The 24,821-nt window shown below is 40.8% G+C and overlaps 2 protein-coding genes across 3 annotated transcripts; one reads left to right on the top strand and one right to left on the bottom strand.

Moving 5' to 3' along the window:
• Positions 1-282: 282 nt before the first annotated feature.
• Positions 283-15,408, bottom strand: RNF135 (ring finger protein 135). Of its 2 annotated transcripts, XM_034412516.3 has the most exons (6): positions 14,293-15,408; positions 9,841-10,047; positions 7,759-7,894; positions 5,923-6,000; positions 3,168-3,269; positions 283-876 (listed from the first exon to the last, which is right to left on the bottom strand). In XM_034412516.3, the coding sequence occupies exons 1-6, from the start codon at positions 14,695-14,697 to the stop codon at positions 347-349; spliced, it is 1,458 nt and encodes a 485-aa protein (XP_034268407.2). In that variant the 5' UTR covers positions 14,698-15,408; the 3' UTR covers positions 283-346. The 2 variants fall into 2 exon arrangements, with proteins under 2 accessions (XP_034268407.2, XP_087743079.1); XM_087886953.1 differs by lacking the exon at positions 9,841-10,047 and having other exon boundaries at positions 14,293-14,697.
• A 23-nt stretch (positions 15,409-15,431) lies between these two features.
• TEFM (transcription elongation factor, mitochondrial) lies at positions 15,432-24,739 on the top strand. Its single transcript, XM_034412517.3, has 4 exons — positions 15,432-15,570; positions 18,352-18,779; positions 20,495-20,641; positions 24,057-24,739. The coding sequence occupies exons 1-4, from the start codon at positions 15,534-15,536 to the stop codon at positions 24,495-24,497; spliced, it is 1,053 nt and encodes a 350-aa protein (XP_034268408.2). The 5' UTR covers positions 15,432-15,533; the 3' UTR covers positions 24,498-24,739.
• Positions 24,740-24,821: the final 82 nt, after the last annotated feature.

Genomic DNA, 24,821 nt, shown 5'->3' with positions numbered 1-24,821 from the left:
AACTTTAGGCACTAGTCATAAATCCTCTGCTCAGCACTGCCATAACTTCGAATGGATGCTGAACAAACTATTGTATGTCAAGGGCAATCTGTAACTGGCTATGCAGGGATTATGATAGATGACAATATTTATGCATGGCAAACCTTCTTTTGAAACTGTGCATCTTCTAACCTCCATCCAATGACAGTGCAAGCTTCCAACATGCTCACCCTGTGTAAGACTTATTTCCATTCAGAAAGCAGGAAAAGATGACGCACTTCATAATTCAAACAGCAGAACATCAGAATCTTAAAGAGTCTTTAGAGGGCAAACGCTTATTAAGACAATATACAATTGTGGCATAAAGTTAATTCCTATTAATATCATTTATAGTTAAACTCTCACCAACCTTTAAACCATAAATCCAAAAAGCAGGGTAAACTGGATTTGTTGCATTGATTTCAAACTTGTGTAAGCATGTTTCTTTATCAGTAAGAGAATAAAAAGACAAACTTTTTGTTGGAAAGTCAAGGAAAACTCCAACCCGCAAAGGCCTATCTTCGTCAATGTTGGTTTCTTGACTGTTGTGCCATGCTGAGATACGTTGCCCATTGCATTCTATGCACCAGGATAATTCATTTCTCCCTAGTCGGTCGCTTCTGCCAATGTCCCCACTGGCAACACCAATGGCCCATTGAGAAGATTCTTTGGTGTTTATTTCCCAGTAATGGTACCCTTCAGAGAAACCTGGAGAACCCAGCACCTGACTGTTGCGGAATCTCTTCGTGGAACGTTCATATTCTTTGCGACCACAAGACACTCTCACTTTCCTTTTATTGCCTGTGAGTTCAAGACTGCAACCAACTCTTTCATCATCAAATGTAACGATGGACATCCCTAAGTGAAGTAAAATTAAAAACATACAGATCTCTAGGAGCCTTAAATCAAGGAGATATGTTCACAGTTCAAAACCCATCTTCTCTACCTGCAACCTTTTTGTCTTAATTGCCAATGAGTCTGGATAATGCAGCTTACTTTGACCAGTGAGTTGAAATTTATTCATTTATTGGTTGATTGATTCATTCACCTAATTGGGCCAAGTACATACTGTAAATTAATAACCCAACATACATTCAACTAGTTTATAGGAGATTAAAACTGCCTGATCATATTGGATATATAAACATGCTGGTGAAGCATGACTGTTATATCCAACACAAGTTTTGTGAATAGCTTGGTATATATTTAATTATCCCTGTTGGCGCATTTGCATTTTTTATTTTTTTCTTGAGAAAATAACATAGCACTTAGTCTCATATACCACTTCACAGTACTTTACAGCCTTCTCTAAGCAGTTTACAAAGTCAGCATATGGCCCCTAACAATCTCGATCCTCATTTTACCAACCTTGGAAGGATGGAAGGCTGAGTCAACCTTGAGCTTGGTGAGATTTGAACTGCCAAATTGCAGTCAGCTGGCAGTCAGCAGAAGTAGTGTGCAATACTGCATTCTAACCACTGCGCCACCACGACTCTTATGGGCATTAGAAGATGTGAATGGTACTTAACAAACATTCTAGTCTTTCCTAACTCGGGGTCTTTCAAAATGTGTGGACTTCAGCTTCCCAAATTACCCAGTCTCCATGGGCGTTGTGTAGGGTGCCATGGGGATGACCCTGAAGGAATAATCCAGACGTCATTAAAACTCTAGAAGTCAGGTGCAAGTCTTGCTTGTGTTTTCCCATCCTTCTCTCATATCCCCAGGGAGTCAGGAAGAACCAGTCTCAGTCTAATACTCCCCACTTCCCTAGGACTGATGTCAGCCATATAGGGAAGACCAAATCAGGAAACTGACTCCATAGGAAGACTACAGGTAGTCCTTGATTTACAGCAGTTCATTTAGTGACCAAGTTACAACAGCACTGAAAAAAATGACTTATGACCACACTTACAATCATTGCAGCATGCCCATCATCATATGATCAAAATTCAGACCCTTGGGCAATTGACTCATATTTATGACATTTGCAGTGTCCCAGAGTCACGTGATCCCCTTTTGAGACCTTCTGACAAGCAAAGTCAATGGGAAAAGCCAGATTCACTTAACAACTGTGTTACTAACTTAACTAACAGCAGTGATTCACTTAACAACTGGCAAGAAATGTCATAAAATGGGGAAAAATTACTGCTATCTTACTTAGTAACAGAAATTTTGGACTCAATTGTGGCCGTAAATTGAGGACTACCTGTAGTGCTTCCTGACTCCCTGGGTGCAACACTTGCTTCTGGATCTGCTGTTTTAGTGACTTCTGAATAGTTTTTCTAAGATCATCTCCATGGCTCCTCACACCACTAAGTTGAATATTTTGCTGGGGGTGGGGGCATTGCCTAGGTCTTCTTTGGTAATTCATTAAGGTTTAAGTTTTCCCTTTTGAGGGAGAGGGTGGGGGAGAGATATGCTTTTGGATTACAATTAGGATTATTAAAGGATGTAGCAGACAAAGCATTCATTTGTGTCAGTATATTAAAAGAAACAGAGCGTTAGTCAGAATACTGTGTTGACCAGTGTTTAACATACACGGACTTGAACTCATGCTGGTTGCAGAATTCTGGGAGTTGAAGTCCACATATCTTAAAGTTGCTAAGGGAGAGAAATATTGCCATGGACTATGGAATAACGGATAAGGGATGCCATTTACGGGTGTCAGTTTCATGGGAAAAAGTGGAGGTTGAACCAATACATTTGTCCAAGTCTATAGGGTGATTAGATTAGATTAGAAAAGGGTACGTTCTCAAGATACCCATCTGATATTTCTCCAGCACAGAAAAAAAATTGTTATAAAAGTCCACACAATTTTGAAAAACCGGCCACTGCCATGTGCTACATAACCAAATAAATTATTGCCCAAGAGCTCTGAAAGCTAACCTCATTTTGTTTCATTAACACTAGTACATTTATTTAATAGATACTATATAGCGTTATTTCTAAAGAAAGCAAAAAAAATAAAAATAAAAAATAAATGCTGCGCTCTTCAAGGGAATATAAATTACCTTATTCCAGAAAAAAAAAATAGTTTGAAATATCAATTCAACAGCTGGTTTTCAAATTATTTTTGAAAGGGAAAGTTTGTGTGTTTCATCTATAGATCTCAATATCACTCTTGTCTGTGCAGCAATGAACATACTTACACTGAGAAAATCTACTTGAAATCATCTGCAATTCTCTGTCCCTAGGAGATGGTGCTGATGATGAAGAGCTGCTTGCTTCCTGGATGGAATCATTCCTTGGGACTGTAAAAAATATTCAATTTTTTTTTTGCAATATTTTGCGACTCATATTAACTTAAATAGAAGCAGACAACATGCTAGCCATAATCACTGCCCTTGGCATAGGTGACAATTCTCTATTTTAATTACAATAAAATTAAATGAGAAACTGGCATCCTGCTAAGTGTCAGTCTCTAGTATCATTTAAATTTCCAAGAACAGCACTCAATATCACATGGATCCCACAGGCAGCCTTAGAAAATTAAAACAACAATTGTTTGCCTTTTCATGAGCAGGAATAATCTAGATCAGTGATGGTGAACCTTTTAGATTTGGTGTATCCAAAAATTCAGAAAATGCCTACCTTGACTCTTGTAGCATGTCATACACACACACACACACACACACACACACACACACACACACACACACACACACCATCCTGGACAAAAGAGGCCTCTCTGGACTTCCTCTACTCTAGACTCTCTGGAACACATGCATTTTCTGGAGCCTCCAAAAATTTTGCGAGAATGATTGTGCAATTTTCAGATGCCTCAGGGGCTGCGCAAGAGTAAGGTCTTCTAGTGCAACTTTCAGAGGGTCCAGAGCACAGGTGTCAAACTCACTACATCACGTTGAAGTTACATGATGTATTGTGACATTTTTTGCCTTCATGGAGCTGGGGTGGGCATGGCCTGCGTGTAACACATCTGGCCCACGGGCCGCCAGTTTGACACCCCTTGACTATAGAGGTCTGACTTGTTACCATAAATGACATGGCATGTCATCTGTGACATCAGTGTCATAAGTTTGACATCGCTGATCTAAATGATGGTTTTTTTTTCTTTTTTTAATTTTTTTATTGAAATTTATTATAATACAATACAGTACAATCAGTCAGACAGTGTTATTTTTCTACACAGGTTAGATTGATTCTTCTTTTACTTTTCATCATAATATTTACATATGCATCTTAAGATTTATATTAACTTTTATCTATTCTTTATTCTATTATCAATCCACCTGTACCAATCATCCCACACCGTATAATATTCTGAGTCTTCTTTCTCATTTGGTCCAGATGCAGCCACGTGAGCTTCACTGGCTTCCGGTGGTCTTCTGGGTGCGATTCAAGGTGCTGGTTACTACCTTTAGAGCACTCCATGGCTTAGGACCCGGGTATCTTCGAGACCGCCTTCTGCCACCAAGAGCCTCCCGCCGGCCAGTACACTCCCACAGAGAGGGGCTCCTCGGGGTGCCGTCAGTCAAACAGTGTCGCTGGCAGCCCCCAGGGGGAGAGCCTTCTCTGTGGGGGCACCTGCCCTATGGAACGAATTGCCCCCGGAGATAAGGAGGATTCCAGATGTACGCACCTTCCACCGTGCCCTCAAGACCTTTCTATTCCAACAAGCTGGGCTGGCCTAACTCTTTTAATTGAGTAATTTAGTTCTTAATTTGATTTTAAATTGGGGGTGTTTTAATTGTCGTGGGCCAATACTATTTAATTTGTTTTAAACTATTTTTAAATTTTGTATTCTATGTATTTTTATCTTCGGCTGTTCACCGCCCTGAGTCCTTCAGGAGAAGGGCGGTATATAAATTTGAACAATAAATAAATAAATAAATTTAATTCTAATGTTAATTTGTTCATTTCGGCACATTCTAGAACCTTCTGAATAATATGTTCCTCTAAATGATGTTTTTTCATCCATGCCAATTGGGAGGCCAGTTGTGCATGTCCCAACCAGGGAACCCGGTGATAGATTCCAGGGTATCATAACTGGAGAAATCCCTAAAGGATTGTTTAGAGTGATTAGTGACAGAGCCAATCAAACAGATATGGTAAGAGCCCTGGATCAGTAGAAGCATGATGCTCCCAGACCAGCCATGAGTACTCACAATATTTCTCCATCTCATATAAACCATGTAGCGATCAGGAGATGACCAGACAAATAAGTGATTAAGACTACTCTTATTATTTTTGTTCCACAATACTGATAAGCATTTTGATTCCTGTATATTAATCCCATATTATTCCTGTAATTGTGATTTGAGCTAAGTAATGTGCAAAACTACACAAATTTGCTTTAATCTGTAACAATTTGTACCCTTAAAAAAAGATTCCATCTAGCAAGTGTTTTTGTTTTGCTCAATCAAACCAGTAATATCACTGTGGGAGCCCTCACAAGGTCGATGGTTCGTTGAGGCGCTTCCAAGAAAGAGGCAGCACGCAGGGATGCCATCAGTTGAAGCTTTATTTAAGGATAAAGCAGAGAAAATGAGTTCCCTGGCATGGAGGCATCCATGCCTGGACTGAGCCCTTGGATTAGTCCCGAAGGGAGCTAGAACAAAAGCTAGAGGGCAGCCCCTGCGCAGGGGTTCTTATGGGGGCCCCTGACCCCTCCCTTACCAATGGGTGTGAGGGGGATGGAGGGACATTAACTCTCCCCAATGGGGCTGCAGGGACCGGAGCCCCCTGACCCACCAGTGGGATCAAAGGTGACTCTTTGCTCCCATTTGGTGGCCTTTTAAGAAACTGCCATGGCTGGTGCAAAAACATCTAACAGTCACAACATCAGAACAACATGGATAAACAGCGGAATGTGGAAAATGATTCCCTAATGGAATAATGACTATGATCTCCCCAAAAATCAGTTAAAGTTAATAAACTACCTACAGGAATCACTGGAAAGGAACATTTCTTCTGCTCCATCAGCTGCAGCTTCACTATTGTTGCTGGTTCCTGGAGAAGGCTCTACAGTAAACAAACAAACAAAAAAAAAAAAATCCAGGCTGTTAAGCCACTGAAACTAGAAATTGCATGGCAGAACACAAGTAGCTGCTTTTAAAAGCCGCGGTGGCACAGTGGTTAGAGTGCAGTACTGCAGGCTACTTCTGCTGACTGCCAACTAACTGCAATTTGGCAGATTGAATCTTACCAGGCTCAAGGTTGACTCAGCCTTCCATCCTTCCGAAGTCAGTAAAATGAGCACACAGATTGTTGGGGGCAATAGGCTGACTCTATAAACTGCTTAGAGAGGGCTGTAAAGCACTGTAAAGCGGTATATAAGTCTAAGTGCTATTGCTGTTATGTTTCAGCTTCAATCTCAGCTTAAGAAATTCTCCCTGATCCATTTTAGGAGGTTCCCATATCACTTTGATCAGCACTTCATTTCAGAGAAAGGCCATTTTCACAGGAAATGGGACCACCCATATGTTTTCGATTCAAACTGAATGAGGGAGCTAATGGCTGTCCACAGATTGCATAAGAACAACACCTGTTATCCACAGCCAATGGCAAGGAATGAAGGGACTTGTGGTTCAATAGCATCCGCAGCTACTTATTCTACCTAAAAAAAGAAAGTTTTGGAGATATGGCTACTATTGCTTAAGAAGACAAATTCACGTCTAAACTTGACAGCTGCTAATTCCTATTGCAAGGATAAGATATTGAAAAGCATTCAGCAAAAAAGAAGGCATCATGCAATGATGATTTGTCTCACTGGAATTCCTCAAACTGAGTATACTATATAGGCCAGGACCTCCATATGCTGAATATAAAGTCTACAGCTGGCAATCGGATCAAACCTGTGCTGACCTCTCACTGACCAATTGAAATTTAAATACATTTTTCTTATAGGATGTATTTCTTTAAAATATAAGATTTTTTAAAAAGCTTGTGTATCATAATAGACATTGCTAAACAGCAAAGTTCTTTTATTTATAAAGTTTCTAGTACCTACAGTAATAATGTCCCAAAGGTGCTTTTTTAAGAGGCAACTGGACTTTCTGATTTTTCTTTGAAGCCATTTCTGACCTTAACGACTCGCTAAAAGGATGCAAATGACCAGCTGTCTGTAAGAAGTATAAATCCTTCCATTCCCCACCATCCAGTCAGAGCTGAAGAAGCTTCTTGGATGAGAAGCGAAATGTCTTCAAAGAAAAAGAAAGTCCAGTTGCCTTTTGAAAAAGCACCTTTGGGACAACCATGACCTGGATGACTGAGATTCTCCATAGACATCTACTGTAATAATCAACTTGACCGTAAAGAGAAGCAAAACTCTATCAAAGAGATTCCATATCCATATTGCCAGTGAGTTCAACATACTGACAAAGCTAGAAAAAGAGCCTGCCAAACAACAAAGAACACGCTTTAGGGATGCTAATGGGTGAGGTCTGCTAAAACGTAATAACCATGGATATAAAGGATCAGAGGAAGGAACAAAATAAGATTCAATAACCAAAAGCAAAGACCTCCAAGGATCCCTTCCAGCCCTATGATTTTATTTCCTTCACACCCTACTTATTCACTACCCAGGAGAATTTGGTAGCTACAGAACACCGGTGATGGTAAGATCTGATCCAATGATGCCATCTTTCTCATGTTTATCATCAGATTAGAATAACTATGCCAGACCATAGTGTTTTTATTTCCCTAGTGATATTCAAAGCTTTGTAATAAGTCAGCACATGTTTACTCTTAATGTAAGAGGGGAATGAAAATTCCACCAACTCTGAGATGGCTGCGCTGGGAAATTCCTCAAAACTGCTGCTTCCAGTTGTCTCCTTAACTCTTCAACAGCACTGGCAATATTGCTGATCTTCTGAATGGGATCGCCAATATAAGCTTCTTGTCCTGATGAAGTTTTCTAACAATTAAAAAATAAATCGAGAATTAAACAAGGCACCAGCAAGATTTCAGTAAGCATTTCTCTCAATTCTGTAATTAGAATCTGAATAATAGAACCATTTTTCTTCCTAGTGTTTCCCTGCAAGAAGTCTGCTGGTTGGGTTTTTGTTTTTGTTTTTTTTGGATCAAGTGTTGATCGATTGGTTGCAACAGGAACCGACCGACTGGCTTGTCACCAGAATCCAACATTGTGGGCTGAGTGAGAGTGACTGGCCCAAGTCACACAGTCAACGTTGAACCCAAAACTCAGTTTCCTGGTTTCTAGCCTGATGCTTTAACCACTAGACTAACCAACTAATAATAGAGCAGATGAGGGAGAAAAAATGAAATTATTTCCCGAGAAGATGGAGGTTCTGTAGACAAGGAAAGGGTTGGATTTTGAGTTTCAAGTTAACCATGTTTTAGATGGAGTTGCCACTCCTCTAGTGAGAGCAGCTTTGCAGTTTGGGAGTACTCCTGGAACATCACATCTGCTAGTTGGGTTTGCAGATTATGAGAGCTGTAAACCTTTGACAAGTAATGTACCAACTCCCTCAGTTAGTTGGACTTAGTGAAAGTTCGAATTGATCTTGATCACTTCTGTGGGCTTTATTATTTATTATTATTTACTATCCCTAAAAATGTCTGCTAAAGTAGTCAGAATAAAGTAGAACTAGATCACCTGATCATACTTCTTTTTCTGATCTATCTGGAAAGGCTGACATCAGTCTTGAAGTGTAATAGTACAAATCTCCCAAGGTCATTCTCACGTACCAGCAATTTGGGCCTTGGCAACTGCTAGCAATTATGATGTTGCAGCATCCTTCAATCACCTAATTGTCATTTCTAACCTTCATTGCTGGCTTCTAACAAGTCAATGGGGAAGCCAGCAGGTCGTCAAAAATGTGATCGCATAACATCACACCTAATGACCACATAGGATTCACCTAAAAACAGCAATTGGGACTGCCTGAATTGCCGTAAGTCAATACTTGCAGCATGGAGAAAAGGAGATTTTAATACTGTATTTGTTGCATATATTCCGAAGTCAGCAAAAAAAGAAAAGAAAAGAGGAGAAGCAGCACTGGTAACAGTCTGTGATCTATAGTACAGAGTATTCAGAACTCTGGGTAGGGCTGGAGGGAAAAAACACCCCTAGAATACTATACTGAGGAGTCAATCCAATACCATAGTATAACTATATACTTCTATAGATACCAGGTGTGAAATGCTCCCGGTTCGGACCGGATCACCCGATCCGGTAGCGATGACGGCGGGTGGTTTGGAGAACCAGTAGCAAAAATCCCTGCCCACCCCCCATGCCCAGCTGAGCCACGCGATCATCAGAGGGTTTTTTTTTTACTTTTAAAAGCATTTTTTCTTCAGCTGAAAAAATGTTTTTAAAAGTAAAAAAAAAAAGCCTCTGATGATTGCGCAGCTCAGCTGGGATCATCAAAGGCTTTTAAAAGCATTTTTTCTACAACCTCTTTGAAGTAGTTGTAGAAAAAATGCTTTTAAAAGTAAAAAAAAAAAAGTTGGTCACGTCCACCCAGTCACATTACCCCCCTCACCAAGCCACGCCCACAGAACTGGTAGTAACAAATTTTACATTTCACCACTGATACATACAGGTATCTATTGTTTGAAATCATGACATGTCTGTCCATTAATAGCAGTCAGAATGCCTTCCAAATTATATTTTTGGGATCATCAAATTTAATAACTAAAAATCAATCTATTCTGCAATGGAAGGTTCACCAAAGCATATTAGCACCCCACTCCTACTCTTGTTCGTTCAGAAATAGTTCTAGGATTTTCAGTGTTTTAAATATGTTTACACAGTTTTGTAAGATGAGCGGCCATGTAAATAGGGTACATTTAATAAATAAAATAGATCTTTATGGTACCATTAATGCAATGATTTACCATCATCACTTCTTCAAATTTATTCTGCAAATCCAAAATGTTGTGAATTTTTCCATTGAGCTGCTTGTCAGTGGAGTCTCTTATTTGTCGAGCCACTTTCCATTCTTCTTCAATGATCCTTAGCACCATTTCCTCTTGATCACAAATGCATTTTTTCATAAAACTGAAGGCTTCTGAAATAGAGCTTCTGGTTTGAAACATATACTCCTAAAATCAGAAAAGAGACTATTGCTGATGAAAGACCTCTATGCAGAAATCTGAACGTTTTCAACATTTAATTTTTTCCCTTTACAATTCCAACAAAGAGTTTCAACAGTTTGAGAGCTAAACCAACTCCTCTCACAATCCAGCATTCCCATTACTGCTTAAAAATAAGTAGTACTTTTTTTGGATCAAACTCCCAAGTTTGACTCAAACTCAGCTCTTGCTGACTTCACAATCACATCTATGTAGTTTCTGGGCACACTCTTCCTCCAGAAATGGTTTCAATTCCTAGTCTGTTGCGACAGTTTCCTACCCATATACTAACTAGGCCCAGCCCCTGCTGAGTTTTCTGAGATCCGCCAAGAGCAAGTAGGTTGCTTCAGCTGGCATCTCTGTCTCTTTCTATGTTGCTTCTGAAAAGTGAAACTAGTCAGCTCATAACTGTCTCTCTTCTTTTAATGACTGTTCTTCTAGGAAATGCAGAAAAAGCATTTCAGGGAATGCCAAAAGGAAGAAACTAGTAACAGAAAGAGAAACAGAAATAAATACTGGGCAATGTCCAGCCAGAGTGTCTGCATTCTTTCAACTACTAGCCCGAGTCTCTCTGGGTCCATTTCAGAGGTGGGTTTCAGCAGGTTCTGACCAGTTCTGGAGAACCAGTAGCGGAAATTTTGAGTAGTTCGGAGAACCGGTAAATAGCACTTCTGACTGGCCCCGCCCCCATCTATTCTCTGCCTCCCAAGTCCCAGCTGATTGGTAGGAAATGGGGATTTTGCAGTAACCTTCCCCTGGAGTGGGGTGGAATGGAGATTTTACAGTATCCTTCCCCTGCCACGCCCACCTAGTCATGCCCACCAAGCCATGCCACACCCACCCACCAAGCCACACCCACAGAACCGGTAGTAACACATTTTGAAACCCACTGGTCCATTTCTCAAGCATCTCCTGAATAGTGAGGGGAATGCCTTGTCTAGTGCCACATTGATCTCACTGCTCTGCAGGAGAAGCCTCCAGCTTGTGATGAAACACAGGATCTGGGTAACTCCTCAGTGCCATCAGGGCTGTTTTTCTGGAGGGCAACCTTTAGTGTCAGCTGGAACTTGACTCCTCTGAGCGCCTGCATTTCTTCTGTGAATTTCTGGCAGATCTGGGAATACACACCTTTCAAGTAAACTAACTGTTCTTGGGTTCCCAACCTTTTTTTTGGCCATGCCCCACCTAAGCATCTCTAAAATCCTGATTCCCCCACCCCCGTGACAGTACCAATTTCTTCAATGGGGCTTACTCCTGAGAAAATGTAGGATTGTAGGATTAAGTTAATGAGATCCTTGTGCGTGATACCTGCTGCAGAGAGATTTTATATTGGGCTCCAATTTAGTCAGCTTTGTCATGAATGGAAGGGGGATTGTAACCTATGACCCCCCCTACTTGCCCACTCGGTTTGAACCTGCAGCTTAGTGGGGAAATGCTTTGGTAGTTCAGTAGGTGGAGGTGAATCACACAGGCCTGGCGAGGCCTACACATGCGTGGCCCACCCCCAGATTGCTCTGAGAGGAAAAGTCTTGTAAAACACGGCCTGGAAAAACACAGACTAAAAATAATTGTAAATCTAACAATTTCTTATTTAAACTTGGGTCCTGGTTCTGTATCCTCACTGCTGGGCTTCCCCCAGCAGCCATCCACTCTGTCTTCCCACAGAGCAGCTCTCCCTGCAACCACCCAGCAGCAAAGCCCAAAGGAAAGAGAGAGAGAGACTCTGCCAGTTCCATGATCCTTAGTGGGAACACATGTGATTGGCTGGCAGTTGCTCCCTCCTGCCCCCAGTTGGGATATCTTTTTCAAACCAGGCCCTAGGAAATGCACTTTAACAAAGACAACAATAGGTAAATGAAACAACTGTTTCATCACAAATATATAAGAACAACTAGCGGGCTTTCAAAAATGCAGTTAATAGCTCATTTTTGAATTTCCCCATTAAAAATCAAATTGCCCCTCTGTAGGACGTGGGCCCCACGTTGGGAACCACTGGTCTACATTGAACGGGTGGCCTTGATAGACATCCATCTGCCAACCCCACAGGTAGTTCCCTATTACCCATTGCATATGCCTGAAGACAAACTTGCTTGTCTTCTTTTGTTTTTGTTCCAGATTGAACAGATCTAGGATCTCCTTCCGATACACCTGGGTTTGGGGAGTGGGGGTTGTGAGTCAAACACATCTTGAATGGCCTTCCTTCTCCTCTCCTTCTTCATACATGGAGGAGCAGAAGGCCAGTATTTCCTCAGAAGCAGTGGCTTGATGAGGTATGATGCTAGTTTGCCTCCTCGTGGTGCACCCTGGATAGCATGGTAGTGTGAACCAAATGACTAGTAACAACCGGCAGCCAGACTACATTGAAGAATAGGCAGTTAACGACAGTTGGCAGCCAGACATCTTTGTAGAATTCCTGGCTCTCTAAATACATGGCAATGGATAAACAAAACTGATAAAAGGGCATATTGAGGCTGGTTTCCAGTAAGGCTTAATAACCACAGCTGTGTTCATCGACGAAGTGGGGTTTTGTCTCTACCCCTCAGTGTGACTGTGGTGCTTTTCGACAAAATATCCACCACATTGTGTCCAATTGTCCATCAAGAGCTTACACCGGCCAATGTCTGATATTAACATTTGAACTACTAAATGTCCATGTATTTGCCATATGCTAAATAAATAAATAGTGGCTTGATTGCTCCTGGAAGTGGGGGGGCTCATCCAAGATGTCTCATGTTATCATTTCAGCCAACAGCTGGTCAATGTAGTCATCCATATTCACCATGCTGCAGATGGATATACCTAATCCTAAAATGTCTCTAATTGGAAAGTTCAGAGTGGATCAATTGCAACCAGATGGTGGAACTCAACCTGAAAAATCCTTTGTTTTTTTGCCAGGCCTTAACCATCTCGTTTACATACCTACAGCCCTGACACAGTGAGAAACCGTTTATCACACCTACTCCACACCTGATGTAGGGCTTTGTGCCACTGACCCTCTGCTACTAACCCTAACTCTTGGTTATAACACATCATGTGGTGATCCACTGTCTCATAAAGAATAATTTGCATGCTATTATAGTACAAACACTGCAGAAATGATTGCACAAATGTTGCAGAATGTAAGGACTTATGGCAAAAATGCTGAAAATGTTCTACTGATTCTGGGTCCTTAGATCAAATACAACTTTTAAGAAAACACGGCACACAATTTTCACACATATATCCAGCTAAAGTATTTGAATTCCTCAGAGCTAAATACTTTATTGCATCATAAATAAATCTCTTTAAAAGGGCCCAAATCAAATACAGTTTTGACAGCTGATACTTCAAAGCCATGAAAGAAGACATACACGATTGGAAAAAAGCTGGAAGCAAGTAGCTGGTTGGTGAGCAGAAGACAGATGGGAGAAACCAGTTATTTGCTTTTTGATTATTTGTTTACCATGGAAGAAGGCTTTCAAACATACTTCAGAGGTCATCGATGCAGAAGATCCCTGGTTCAAATTTAAGCCCTGAATGGGATATCCAGAGCAATCCCTGGGGAGTTGTACTGTATGTTTGCCTCTAGATCACACCTAAGAAACTGACTCTTTCCAGAAGTAGGATAGCTGGAGAGGATGGAAGCAGTTTTCCATCCTGAAAGATAAAGGCTAGGAAAGGCTAGTTACACATAGCTTTAAGCTTTAGAGTTTAGACAGTACTAAGGTTCCAAGGCTCACACTGGCTAATGCAACAAACCTATTAGAGCAGGGGTCTCTAAAACTTGGCAAATTTAAGACTTGAGGACTTCAACTCCCAGAATTCCTCAACCAGCAAAGCTGGCTGAGGAATTCTGGGAGTTGAAGTCCACAAGTCTTAAAGTTGCCAAGTTAGGAGACCCCTGTATTAGAGTATCGGAGTTACCCTTCCTTTATCCAAAAATGCCCATCCTATCAACGGCAAGCTGTTTCCTTAGAGTGCATCTGTGTATACTTATACATATACACGCCTATACATCCACCGAGAAATGTAAAATGTGTCGCAGACGAAATAACTCTTTCCCAACCAATCTAAATCTGCATTTCATACTGCAGATAGAAGGGAGAGACTGGCTTGTCTAGAAGCTCAGAATAACACTGACAGGCCAGAAAACGAAAGCCACCCAGCTGGTCAACCCCCTGAAGAATCACGGCTAGACCCCGATTTTAGACACGCCAAGAGACCTTTCCTTCTCACCTGAAAACCTTGCCTGGCAAGGGAGAAGTCCCGCTTGCGTCTCGCCCCGTCTGGGAAGCCCGGTTCCGCCAGACGCGAGGTTCCCGTGGGAAGCGGGTCGCTGGAAGCTAGGCAGTTATACTTTTCCAAGATCAAGTTCAGCAAGACGGTGCGCTTGGGCAACTTCTGGTCCACATGGCGCTTGCAGTTGGGACATTCGTGCTGGCCCTTCAGCCATTTTCGGATGCAGCCCAGGCAGAAGCTGTGGCCGCACTCCACCGTGGCCGGGTTGCTGAGCAGATCCAGGCAGATGGAGCACTGCAGTTCGTCCGCCGTCAGCCACACGGGCATCGTCGGCTCCTGGACAGCAGAAGCCATGGCTATATCCTTCGCCGACGGCGCCCCGGGGCCACGGAGTTTACTCATCCCGTGTTGGCCACGCCCGCTGGGCCGCTTTTCCCGGAGGGCGGAGCGGTGCGAGAAACAAAACAAAAACCGGCAGCTCAGGCTGAAGTCACGCCGGCTGGCTCCAAACAGAACCGAAAGGATTATACTTCCCGGGTTATACTTCTCCCTCCCGCCATGCTGTTTTGCGTGTCCATTTAATACCGCGTAAAACTATGGTTGTCGCCGAGATAGAAGACAAGGACCTTCCGTGCATGCCTGCCTGCCTTCTTTCTTTCTTTCTGGCCAGTTTTTGACTCCTGGTCTGATGATCCCTGCAATTTTCCTGGCAAGTCCCAAAGGTGGTTTTTCAAGAGGAAACTGGACTTTCTGGTTTTCCTTTCTTTGAAGACATTTCCCTTCTCATCCAAGAAGCTTCTGCTAAGAGTACACGAGTCCCGGTCCTCAGAAACATGAGATAAAGTGTGGAAGGACCCAAGAACACGTCCTCTTGTTACATTGTCCAAGGAACCGTGTCTTTAGCCAGGCTTCTCAAGTTACTCCGGGCCGTCTCGCCTCCTTGTTTCCTAGCGATTTAACGACTGGAGGAAGGGGGGGGGGTGAAGGAAGAGTTGCTTTCCTTAGAGCCTTTGCTCCGAAGTCCCTCTTTCGAGAGATTTGCGTTGCCCCTTCCTCATAACAATCTGGCAGAGAGATTGCAAAACCTCCGGGCACGCAGAGGAGCCTTTTCTCACTGGGGCCGGAACTATCCACGTGAACTTTCAGTGCAGCCGGTACTTTGCTTTTGGGGAACCGGGCAAACAGGATACGGGGGAGAGGAGGAAAAAACGCGTGGCGCCGGTTAGAAGAAGGCGAGGATGAGTCTGAAGCGCCTTCCCGGGCTCTTCTGGGGCGGTAAGGAGGCGGCATTGGGGAAGCGGCTGCCCTCCGAGCGGCCGCTTTTGCAGGCGTTGCTGGCGGAGGGACAAGGGAGTTTGCAGAGGGTTTGGCCTTTGAAAGCGGGAAAGCGAGTGTCGCCGAGCTAGAGCGATCGGGAAAATAACATTTTGTCCCTTTGCTGCAACCCTGGAATTCTAAGTAATCTTGGTTAGATGGACAAGAGCGGTGGTGACACGGGTCATGCATTTGCGTGCAGGAAACGAGGTTAGCACCTGCCCTGTTAATTGCACGCTTGTAAGATATTACAGCGATCCCAGGAAACAAATGAAGATCTGCCAGGTTGTTGGGTTTTTTTTTTTTTTTCAATTTACCGCGTGGGGCAATTTGTAATCCAGCACAACTGGTGGACATCTTTGGAGAAAGCTCCATCAACGTATTTGGTCTAGTGGCTGAGGCACCAGGCTAGAAAGTTGGGAGGGCTGGTCTCTTTAGGCGTGAAAGCCCTGCTGGGTGGCCTTGGGCCAGTTTCATCTCTCAACCCTACTCACTTCACAGGGTGATTGTTGTGGGGGGAAAAATAGGAGTATCAGGTATGTTTGCTGCATTGAGTTATTTCTAAAAAGAATAAAGGCGGGAAAAAATAAATACTCTTTGATGCTAAAGGGAGGCAAGAAATGCATATTTATTCTGTTAGATTATGTAGTGTATACTGGAGGTGGTAACCCTTTGAGAGCTGTGTGCAACGAAATTTCACTTTAATGTATGCCGAATAGTGTATATTCAAAGTGACAATAAACTATTCCTATTCCATTCTACTCTACTCTAGTCCTAGTCCTATTCTATTCATGTAGTTGGTGGGGCCTGCGGGTATATTGGCAGCATGGCTTCATGGACTATCTCCAACCAGATGTTAGGTAGTAGGTCAGGATTTTTTAAAATTTAGCAATGAGAATGGAGCAAATTGCTTGAGTACAGTTTTCTCTGGTAAATTCACTCTGCTGTGAAGAAGCTAGGGGCTTGTTCCTTCATAGGATCAGTAATGATGGATAAACGGTCCCCCAAAATCAGCTAGATCACTTACACTGTTCACTTTTACTATTGCATGCATTTTGAAGTGTTTGAGTATAGAGCTGGGCAGAGATCTAGATCAAAGGGCAAAATATGATTTGGAGCACATGTGCACATAGCATGTTTTGCGAATCTCTCAAACCAAATTCATTACCTGGGAGCATATATCAGCTGCAAAGGGCAGTTTTAAGAGCCCAGGAAAAAGATGCACCTATTTTAAGCTGTTTCTGACAATCATGTTTTAATTTTCAATCCAGAAATTTGCACAGATATAATTAGTATTTTTTTGCATGTGGTGTTGAGATTTACCTAGGTTTGGACAATGCTCAGTATGAACAGAGATGAGGCAAACCTTGACTCATTTTGTAAAATATCCCTTTTTTCATTTTTTAAATTGGCACCTTTTAAGATTTAGTTGACCAGATTAAATTGCTTTCTGTTATCACAGCTTTACCTTTTGAATAAAATTAAGCTGAACTATGCAAGCAAATGAGTAACTGTTGTCATCTGTTGATCTAGAAGCATTTACTAAATATCTGGGGTAAGAGACAAAGTATCTGGTAGCCACACGTTTTACATTAAGTGATTTGTTGAACTGTAGTTATTCAATAAATTATTTTTCGTTGCGTTTGCCTGATGTGATCTACTAAAAAGCATGGTAAATGTACTAAACATATCTCAACATTTTCTGTTTGCACTTTGTAATTTATCGAGTCCCTCAATTGCAAAATGATTCTGCAATTGAGGTTTGCAACCAAAATTGGGTAACTAGAAACCTTAAATAAGGCCTGTTTTGAGTTCACACAGCATTGTGAGTTAAAAAAATGGGGACATATAACACCGACATATACAGCTTAAAGAAACAACAGCTGGACTCATACAACAGGTAGGTTAACATTTTACCCTATTTAACTAGGGATTTTTAATTTAAAGATTTCCAAATCTTGAATTTCCTCTTGCTGATATTTTTCTTTCTGTTTTACAGAGCATCCATTCAAGTAAATAATAAGTCAAACTGATAATTTTAAGGAATGTTTATTCAATTTACATGCCACCTGTCTCACTGAGTGAGTGGGTGGCTTAGTGGCATAAAAGCATAAATACAAAAGCCTTAAAAGCATTAACAAGGTTAACACCCAAAATTTGCTATCATTAATCCAAATCCAACTGATTTCAATGGATTTGAAAATTGTTAATTTGCTCCGTTGAATATTAGAGGCTAATCTTCAGGCAAAAAACTAGGCTTTTTACTAATAGGAAATCAATTTCTGAATCCTGTTTATTTAGTATTTTATATGAATCCAGATAATTGTGGATTATTAATAAAGCATGTCTACAGTAGATCAATTTCAGTGGTAGTGTATAAAAGCTTTCTTGATTGTAGAAAGCCGATCATTTTCCCTTCCCCCATGCTCCCAAGGAAATAACATTTGGGGTTGTTATAGTAAAAGAGAGGATGAGTAAGGACTTAGTAGAGCTCTAAATACAATAGTGCTGAAAAAATGCAAATCTGTTCTCATAAAGCTAATTGAAGAAAAAAATTGGTTTAGCTTTGGTAGAATCTTTAGAATGTGTGAGTAATACTTTGAAGTATTCACATATGAACTGAGAAAAGTGTCTTAGCATTTCTAGTAGCTCTAACTAGGAACCTGGCTTCATCAGTAAATGCTTGAACTAATGTTGTTACTGATGCTAGTGGAATGATTGAAATCTACCTTTCATTTTCAGGAAGGAGATGCTTACTTCAGGTTCTGCTTCCTTCATCTCAAGGTCTTTGGTATTGTAAGAAATCTACATGTGCCAAGAAACAGATTTCTCCATCAAGAACTGAAGCAAAAGATGCAATAGACACCTTGTTTTCTTCTGAACAGCAATCTGTTATTTTGCAGTTCCTCAATTCAGCGTCCGAAGAAGAACTTTCTGCAGTTAAACTATTGCAAGGGAAAAAGTCTCTTAATGTAATGGAGTATAGAAACAACCATGGGCCATTTCAGGAATTACAAAGTTTACTGCAAGTGCCTTCTTTTCGGTATAAAACAGCGGTTAAAGTATGCAACTTTATTCTCAACCCTCTAGAAAAAGAAGAGAAAAAAACATGCAATCCTATGTCTGCCAGGAAATGCATCAGTCCTCCAATTAAAAAAAACAGGTTGAAGGTAGGATTTTCAGCAGGTCTCAGTGTTTTCCCCCACATCCTAATGTAGAATTTATCTTTGTGTAATTGAGAGCTGCTCTTCCAATGTAGCTGGCTTTCCAAAGTTTAATAATTGAATATTAAACTTTGTAGTAGCGTGACTTATTTCCATGGGGAGAGAACAGGAGACTCAAACAGACTTGACTGTTAGAAAAATCACTTGTGAATTATTTTGCATTTTGAGATAGGTTGGTAACCGAGAAGGGTTTGGGCAAGATAAGAAAAGCTCTGTAATTCACAATGGTGAGTAAGCAGCCTTAAAAAAATGCCAGGGTAGAAGTGCTTATTAAGAAAGCTTTAAATTCCTTGACAGATGCTGAAAACTGAAAGCAATTCTTTTGCAAGCAGGATTCTCAGGTGTTCTTTTTAGCAAGTTCTGCTTAACACTTCCAGTTTTCCTTGCCTGCTTGTAAAATAACTCCTAACCTTCCTAAATACTTGAGATTGTAAGTCAATAATCACCAGGATGCATACCAGATTTACAGTAGTCTTCAATTAAGAGTATGAGGCTTAAGAAAAAAAATCTAGGTTAGAAGTTCCTCTGCCATCCTTACCTGAATATGGCTTTTTGCATCTTGCGAGTGTTTGGCAAAATTATATGAAATGATAGGAACACAAAGAGCCATTCTAGAAGAATTGAGATTATTTTAATAATTTTTTTTATTTTTATTTTTTTATTTATTTAGAGAATTTTTATGGCTGCCACTCGCTCTCAGTGACTCTGGATGGCTTACAGAAATATGACTGCTGTTTTTAGGCCTTTTCAGTAGATCCTTCTGCCTTAACAAGTATTTAAATTTCAGTTCCAGAAATAGCTTATTCGATATATAGGCCAGCTATTAGCAAACGTTCCTCAAATGCACAGTACAGAATCTTAGATCCTGTGTCCTGATTCACAGCTAGTCCTTCAGGTTGGGAATTGTAGGAGTGATACTTGCAGTTCGGGAGTGTAGAGGGTTAGTGGGTGCTACATCAAAAGTGGTGTGCCAAGTAGTATGGCTAAATAAATACACTTTATTTTAATGCATGGAAGTTCTCAACCACCTAAGTTTAGGTACAAAATTCTTGGAACAGCATACATTTATTTGGATTTATTCTGTCTTTCCTTTTATTTTAAAAAAATCCAAGTAAATGTATGCTGTTCCAAGAATTTTGTACCTATGTTCTGTAGCAATTCCATGTTCTCTAGTAAGTGGAGGAAAACAAATACAGGTAGTCCTTGACTTACAACCTTTCCTTTAATGACTGTTCAAAGTTACAGTGGCAGCTAAAAGGGGCGTACGAATGTTTTTCACGTTTATGACCGTTGCAACATCCCCATGGTCATGTGATCAAAAGTTGGACACTTGGCATGTATTTATGACGGCTGCAGTGTCCTGGGATCACGTGATCACCTTATGCGACCTTTTGACAAGCAAAGACAATGGGGTAGCCAGACTCACTTTATAGCTGTGTTACTAACTTAACAACTGCAGTGATTCACTTAACACCTGTGGCAAAAAGGGTTGTAAAATGGGACAAATCTTGCTTAACCAACTGTCTTGCTTAGCAACAGAAATTTTGGGCTCAATTGTGGTCGTACGCCGAGGACTACTTGTATTTTTACTTGCACCAGAAACCTGGTGGCTATAAATATTTAAATGCTGATAACTCTTTTTTTTCCATTTTCCCTTTCAGACTGCTAACAGTATTGTATCTATTGTTTTTGGTGTGCATAAAATTTCATGGGCTCATGTTAACAGAGATTTGGTTGTGCAGAACTGGCATTTGGAAAACTACAGACATAAGGACGAAACGTTCACACCAGCAATGTACCTTGATACAGTAAGCCATCTTATCTTGCCTTGGTGGGATACCCTTTTTCATTCTTGAAGTGTTACATTTTTACAGCAGCTGGAAGGTTCGTATGTCACACATGCGAACTCATGATGTTAATTATAGCCACCCACAGTCTTATAGAATTGGCCTCCAATAAATAAACTGTATCATGGGGGAAGGACTTTTGTGAAGCGCTATATCATGATATTAGTCAGCTACCGTATGCAAGAAATACTGGAAAGATTCTAAAAATGAAGAAGAGTCTGGAAACACGATTGAAAACTGCAGGATATATTGGGGGAGAAGCACTCCCATGTTTGTCCAGGGTGAGGTTGGAAAGGCTGATTCCCTTGCGGTTTCATTTTACAGGGAGAAGAATAATCTGTTGAGGGTTGAAGGGGGATTAACCTGCCCATCTCACCTTGTGCTAATCAGCCTCAGGCACCATTGGGTTTTCAAGAATTGGGAGAAAACACAGTGCCGCCAAGACCGAGTGGGTGGGCAGCCTTCCAGCTCAAGCACTTGGTAGCATGGCCCTCAATTGAGATAAGATTCAGAACAGAACAGGCAGGTGGAATATGTCACTGGAGTTAATTTATTGTATTGTGTGGCAGGACGGGAAAGGGGCTGTTAGTTTTGTTTGATTTATGTTGCTTCTGAAATGGTTTTAGTCCAGACTGTCTCTGTTTTATTTTTTTATGGATTTTTAAAAATGTTGTACTGAAAATTTATTGGGAGTTGGGCAGCTATAACAAATAAAATGTTTTTTATTTTATTTCTCATAAACATATTATAAATGTAGTCTCTTATCCATTATTAATCAAACATATACTCTCTACACTTTCATATTAATTCATTCTTCATCCTAAGAAAAAATTTAAATATATTCGGGGTTGCTCTTCTACCATTTCTTCTCCCTTGTTTTACAACAATCCTCCTTCTCCAGCTATAACAAATGTTAAATAGATAGTAGACAGGCAGATAAAGCTTTAGTTGAGGCCCTGGGATTTGGATAGCCTAATCTGGTTACCTAGAGCTTCCCAGACTATTTCCTAGCTAGTGAATAACTTTTAGAGTAGACAGCCTCTTTGCCTTGAGGGAAGTTTTGTAATTTATAGATCATAGTTGTCCAATCTTTTGGCATGGCTGGGCCACATTGAGTGAAGAGGAATTGTCTTGGGAAGCATATACATTGTATAGCTAATTTATATAAATAATAAACTTTATTATATTATCTTGTAGAGCTACATTACTAGCTGTCCAGGGCCACATGTGGCCCATCTGCAGGGGCTGAATATGCCTGAAATAGATAAAAGGGTTTCATGGTTATGATTGAGAAGTGCAGGGAACTCAAAAGATGTTTGAGTGTCAATCTTCAAACTCAAATGATTCAAACCATTTTGTTTCAGCACTTGAGTTAGCATCATAGGTGTTTCACTGTTGCTCTACAGGTACTCCTCAATAACCGCAACTGAATCCAGAATCTGCATTGTTAAGCAAGGTGGTTGTGGAGTTATCCTTAATTTTACAACTTTTTGCCATGGTTAAATGAATCCCTGCAGTTGTTAAGTGAATCGTAGTTGTTAAGCAAATCTGGCTTCCTCACTGACTTTGCTTGTGAAAGCAGGTTGGGAAGGCCGGAAATGGTGATCACATGACCCTGGGATGCTCCAGCTGTCATTAATACATGCTGGTTGCCAAGCACCCAAATTTTGATCTTGTGACCAGGGGGATCTGTGATGATTGTAAGTGCAAGGACTGGTCATAAGGCCTTGCACTTAGAACCATCACAGCATCATGCCCTTTTTTCAATGCTGTTATAACCTTGGTCACTAAATGAATACTTGTAAGTTGAGGACTATCTGTACCAGATATTTTCTTGGAAATAATATCTTCCAGATTATTTTCTTGGAAAAATATCAAAAAATATCAAAGAGAAACCCATAATAGGGAAAAAAATCCGAAAGAGATTCATAAGGATTAAACAAAAAATGTAACATTTATAACTTTGCTTTGCGAAGGAAAATTTAAGAGCAAAATCAATAAAATAAATCAATAAAGTCTAAAGGCCAGCTTTCTGGAAGACTGTCCTGTATAATAAAGCATAGTTACTTAGCTATATACTTCATCCCTTGATTTCAATGTAAACGCTAATAAAACAGGAAAAGACGGAGTTAATACCAAACACAGGTAATCCTCAATGTACAACCATCCATTTATTGACCATTCAAGGTTAATATGGCACTGAAAAGTTATGACCATTTTTCATACTTATGACCATTACAGCATCCCCATGGTCACATGATCAAAATTCAAATGCATGGCAACTGGCATGGATTAATGATGTTCGCCTAGTAATGTGATCACCTTTTGCAACTTTCTGACAGTGTCAGAGGGGAAGCCAGATTCATTTAGCAACTGTTACTAACTTAATTGCAACGATTCACTTAACAACTGTGGCAAGAAAGGTTGGAAAATGGAGCAAAACTCACTTAACAATAATCTTGCTTAGCAACAAAAAAATTGGGCTCCATTGTGGTTGCAGCGGTCCCCAACCTTTCTGGCTCCACAGACCGGCAGTGACAGTGGCGGGGAGAGGGGACGATTTTGCACACACACCTGCTGCTTGTGCAAATGAAGTTTGTGTGCTTGCGTACTTGCCCACTTGCCTGCCACATGCACAGCCCGGTACCGGGGCGCGGCCTAGGGGTTGAGAACCCCTTCTAGAGTGCACCTTCCCTTTTTGCAGGGACATGCACAAAAATAGCATCCAGTGTGTTCAGCTAGCATAAATCTGCCAGATTTGTAGCCCACTTTTGAGTAGAATATTCCCATCTGGATATCTATGGAGATTCTCAGTCATCCAGGTCATGGTTGTCCCAGTGGTACTTTTTCAAGAGGCAACTGGACTTTCTGGTTTTTCTTTCTTTGAAGATATTTCGCTTCCCATCAAAGAAGCTTCTTCAGCTCTTGGACTAGGAAGTTTCCTCTCTGAACTGAAGAAGTTTTTTGGATGAGAAGCGAAATGTCTTCCAAGAAAAACCAGAAAGTCCAGTTACTTCTTGATTCCCATCTAGAGCAGGGGTATCAAACTTGTGGCGTCACGTGATGTATCGCAATGTTCCCCCTTCACTAAACCAGGCATGGGTGTGGCCAGCGCGTGACGCATCCGGCCCGTGGGTCACGAGTTTGACACCCCTGATCTAGAGGAAGTTTTTGATGGACCCAATCCATTCTGTACCAAATTAAATCATGAGTTTGTATACTTACTCATTCAAAACTGCTTTTAAGGTACAGTTCAAAATAATTTCATTGTAGTATATACATTTCTAGTAGATTAATGTAACCAATGCATGCTTTAGGATTTGTGATGCTGCATTCTTCGAGTTTGATAAAACTGACTTATACTTGTTTGTTTCAGGTATCTACTATAATATCCAAGGTTCCAGAAGTAGACTTTTATGTTTTGGAAAAAGTTGGACTTCCTCCCACAAATGCTGCCTTGTTTCCAGTAACATTGCATCTTCGTATAATGGAAGCTGTACTTTATGCATTATTGCAAAAAAGTTTTGGAAAGGATGGACAACCCCAAGTGCTGAGCATCGCCCGGAATGCTGTAGGCAGATATTTTGGGTTGATGTTGGGAGAGGCACGAATTAGTGGAGTGGACCTTGTAAAACAGTTTCTGTTGGACTCTGCTACACAAGCATCCCGTGTGAGCTTTGCAAACAATGTAGTTGCCAGGCATATGCATATAGTGTCAGGTAATACATGGAAAAGAGAGGAGGAACTATGTGATTCATTATTGCAGGCAATAGCTTTTTATGAGCTTCTGGTATTGGACACTGATGAAATGTCTTAAGAATCAAATAAATTCATGATTGTGCGACTTCTGGATTGTACAATAGATCTGTGACATTTGATGTAACATTACAAAAGTTGAAATAATCTTCAGGCGTTAGTATCAAAATTATTTCCTGTTCTCAGGAATCTATCTTAACACTCTCTAACGTTAGATAACAATTGAACACATTCAAAATGAAAGAATTATATAACTAACATGTTTTGGATCAGTGACAAGTAATAAATAAGCAACCTGTCAAATGTTTCAAAGCCATATTGTATGTCTGGTAGAAGATGCTAAGTGCTTAACTGCATGTTACCAAGAGGTTTTTTTTTAAAAAAC

The sequence above is a fragment of the Pantherophis guttatus genome, chromosome 2 (assembly GCF_059756535.1).
Source record: "Pantherophis guttatus breed Tessera chromosome 2, ASM5975653v1, whole genome shotgun sequence".
NCBI lineage: Eukaryota > Metazoa > Chordata > Lepidosauria > Squamata > Colubridae > Pantherophis > Pantherophis guttatus.
Note: the sequence above shows the minus strand (reverse complement) of the source record. Positions and strands in the feature narration are given on the sequence as shown.